Source organism: Oreochromis aureus, linkage group 22 (assembly GCF_013358895.1).
Source record: "Oreochromis aureus strain Israel breed Guangdong linkage group 22, ZZ_aureus, whole genome shotgun sequence".
Taxonomy (NCBI): Eukaryota; Metazoa; Chordata; class Actinopteri; order Cichliformes; family Cichlidae; genus Oreochromis; species Oreochromis aureus.
Window position 1 is genome coordinate 36,652,003 of NC_052962.1, and position 2,711 is coordinate 36,654,713.

Consider the following 2,711-nt stretch of genomic DNA (forward strand, 5'->3'; position numbering starts at 1 on the left):
TGGGACACAGCCAGCGTTTGTTCAATAAAGTTTCTATGGAGAAAAAAAGAGGGCTGTCCACAGCCACTCACTTCCTGACTACCCGTCCGTCTAAGGACGCTACCGTGACGTAGGTAGGTAGTGTCCTTATGAGCATCCTTCCCCTGAATTCGGACACAGCACTATTCTCTCTCTCTCTCTCTCTCTCTCTCTCTGCAGTGGGTCGAGTCCCCCCCCCCCTTCCTGACCGTGCTGGCGCCCTCTAGTGAGGAGCTGCAGCAGTGGAAGGCTACAGTCATGTGTGTGGCCAACAAGGGCTTCCCCTCAGACTGGACTCTGTCCTGGAAGGTGGATGGAAGAAGCAGCAGTGGAGAGGAGAGCAGGAGCCCCGGGGCGCTGCAGAATGACGGCCACTACAGCTGGAGCAGCACCCTGAGACTCCCTGCAGACCAGTGGGAGAAGGTGGGCTCTGTGACCTGTGAGGCCACCCAGGGCTCCCACACTCCACTCTCAGAGACTCTGATGACAGACCAATGTTCCCAGTCCTGAGCTGACTCACTGGGACTCTGATACTGGCTTTAGTCTGCAGCTTCTCTCAGTCTGCTCCCTCTGTGTCTGAATTGCTTTGATAGTTTTCATGTTTTCATGCTTGTGGCACTGTTGATGGTTTTAATACTTCAAATAAAAACTGAGGTCTTCAAATAGTGGTTTTCATGTGTTTCCATTCAGCTGCTCTTCTGTCTGATAATCATCCTTCAGGTTCAGTAGTGATGCTTCCATACACTGAAAATCTCTCCTTCAGTAACTTTTACTGAGAGAATCACATGTGCTGTATCACATCAGAGTGTAAATGTAAAGAAAAAAAATATACATGAACAAATAAAGCAATAAGTCAATAAATAAAGTCACAGCCAACATTTGCTCCCTGCTATAAATAGTTTTAAAATCTTTTTCGTTTTGTAGTTCTATTTCCTGTTGGGTGTAGCAGAGGCAGCAAAAGATGGTGACAGAATATTGTAACCAGCATGTGACCCATGAAGAGACCCTTCTTTATTTTATTCAATATCATTAAATAAAAGTCAAAGATAAAAAATAATATTTTTCTAAAAGTGAGAAACTCTAAAATGAATTCATGTTTCATGTGTGTTATGTGAAGTTTAATTCTGTGTGTGTGTGTGTGTGTGTGTGTGTGTCCTCAGTGAACTGTATCAGTCTCTGCAGTATCTTCCAGCTGCAGCAGTCACTTCAGTTTCTGTTCAGTCTGACTGAGGGAGGTTTTTGTACGACTGTTTTTCACTGTGTGAACACATACTGACTGTTAGGATAGTGAAAACTCTGACAGTAATAAACTGCTGCATCTTCAGCCTGGACTCCACTGATGGTCAGAGTGAAGTCAGAGTTTGATCCACTGCCTGTAAAACGATCTGAAGTCCCTGAATATCGAGTGCTAGCAGAGTGAATGAGCAGTTTAGGAACTCCTCCATTTTTCTGTTGGTACCAGGCTAACCAGTTGTTGTTATGAACATCCTGACTGGTCCTACACTTGATGTTCACAGTTCCTCCCACAGTAGAGCTCACTGCTCCAGGCTGAGTCACTGTGTATTGTCCTCTGGACTCTGAGGATACAGAGACAAAAACATAAAGCAGCTTCATGGTTTTGTGGGCTCCATTTCAGAGGGACAGATGTTGATAGAGGAGAGGAGTTTGATTCTCTGGACTTTACCTGTGAAGCAGCAGCAGAGGAGAGTCCAGATGAGGACGCAGATCAAAGTCATGTTTTTGATGAGGAGAATTTCTGTGGCTTCTGTTGTGATGAAGGACAGCTGTCAGTCATCCAGTGTTCAACTCTCAGGACTATAAACTCTCCCAGAGCACTGAAGCATGGTGCTGCTGATGCAAAGTGGCTCTCTATGGAAATGATCTGACTGACTCACACAGTCAATGGATTTTTTTGGTTTGTCTGTTTTTATGCTGTTGTTTTGCACACTATTTCATGTAAGTAATTATGTGCATGAGAAATACAAATATGCAGTTAATACCGAGTGGCTTTTTTTCTGTCATCTTATTTTTGTGAATCTGTTCATTTTATTTTTTTTCAGATAGTAAACATTCAACCTATAAATACATTTTGATTTCTGTGGTCAGCTCTCCCACATTACTTCCATTCTGCACATCTCTAGATCCTTCCTAAGGTCAGTTTGTACAGCAGGATGCTCTTCCTTAATTGGAGATAAATTATATGATTTTCAGGAGCAGGACCAAGCCTCCGAACACGCTCCTTCCGGTTCTTACATGTTCCACTTGCACTTACAATTGCCCTCTTGTCCGCCAGCACACCAGACAAAGAACTACTCAGCTCTGCTTCATCGGTTTTCCTCCCGCTATCCAAGAAGCTCAAACACACTGAATGTCACGGCGGTGCTTCCGAGAGAAAGCCGACAGCTCTCCCGGAAACCAGCAGTTTTCTCGCCACCCAACACATGGTCTGCTACATCGATCCATCCAGTCATCTTCTCCCTGCTAAATCCAGTTATGAAGTAACTCAGGCTGCTCGCCATTGCCATGAAATTCAGCGGGGTCGCCCACCAGCAGAACTCACAGCTCCACTCACGTTGCTCTGAAACAGGCCCACTGTCAGGGGCTGAGTCTGTGACCCAGCATTTTGAATTCATTATGTGTTGTGTTGTCTTATATTAGTATTGAAGATATGTTAAATTCTTGTTGTTGAGATT

The 2,711-nt window shown here is 44.6% G+C and overlaps 1 gene segment (V, D, J or C); it reads right to left on the reverse strand.

The window, feature by feature from the left end:
- Positions 1-1,186: 1,186 nt before the first annotated feature.
- Positions 1,187-1,754, reverse strand: LOC120435475. The segment is given in 2 exon segments: positions 1,187-1,595; positions 1,703-1,754. Coding segments are annotated over 2 exon segments (375 nt in total).
- Between the last annotated feature and the right edge of the window lie 957 nt (positions 1,755-2,711).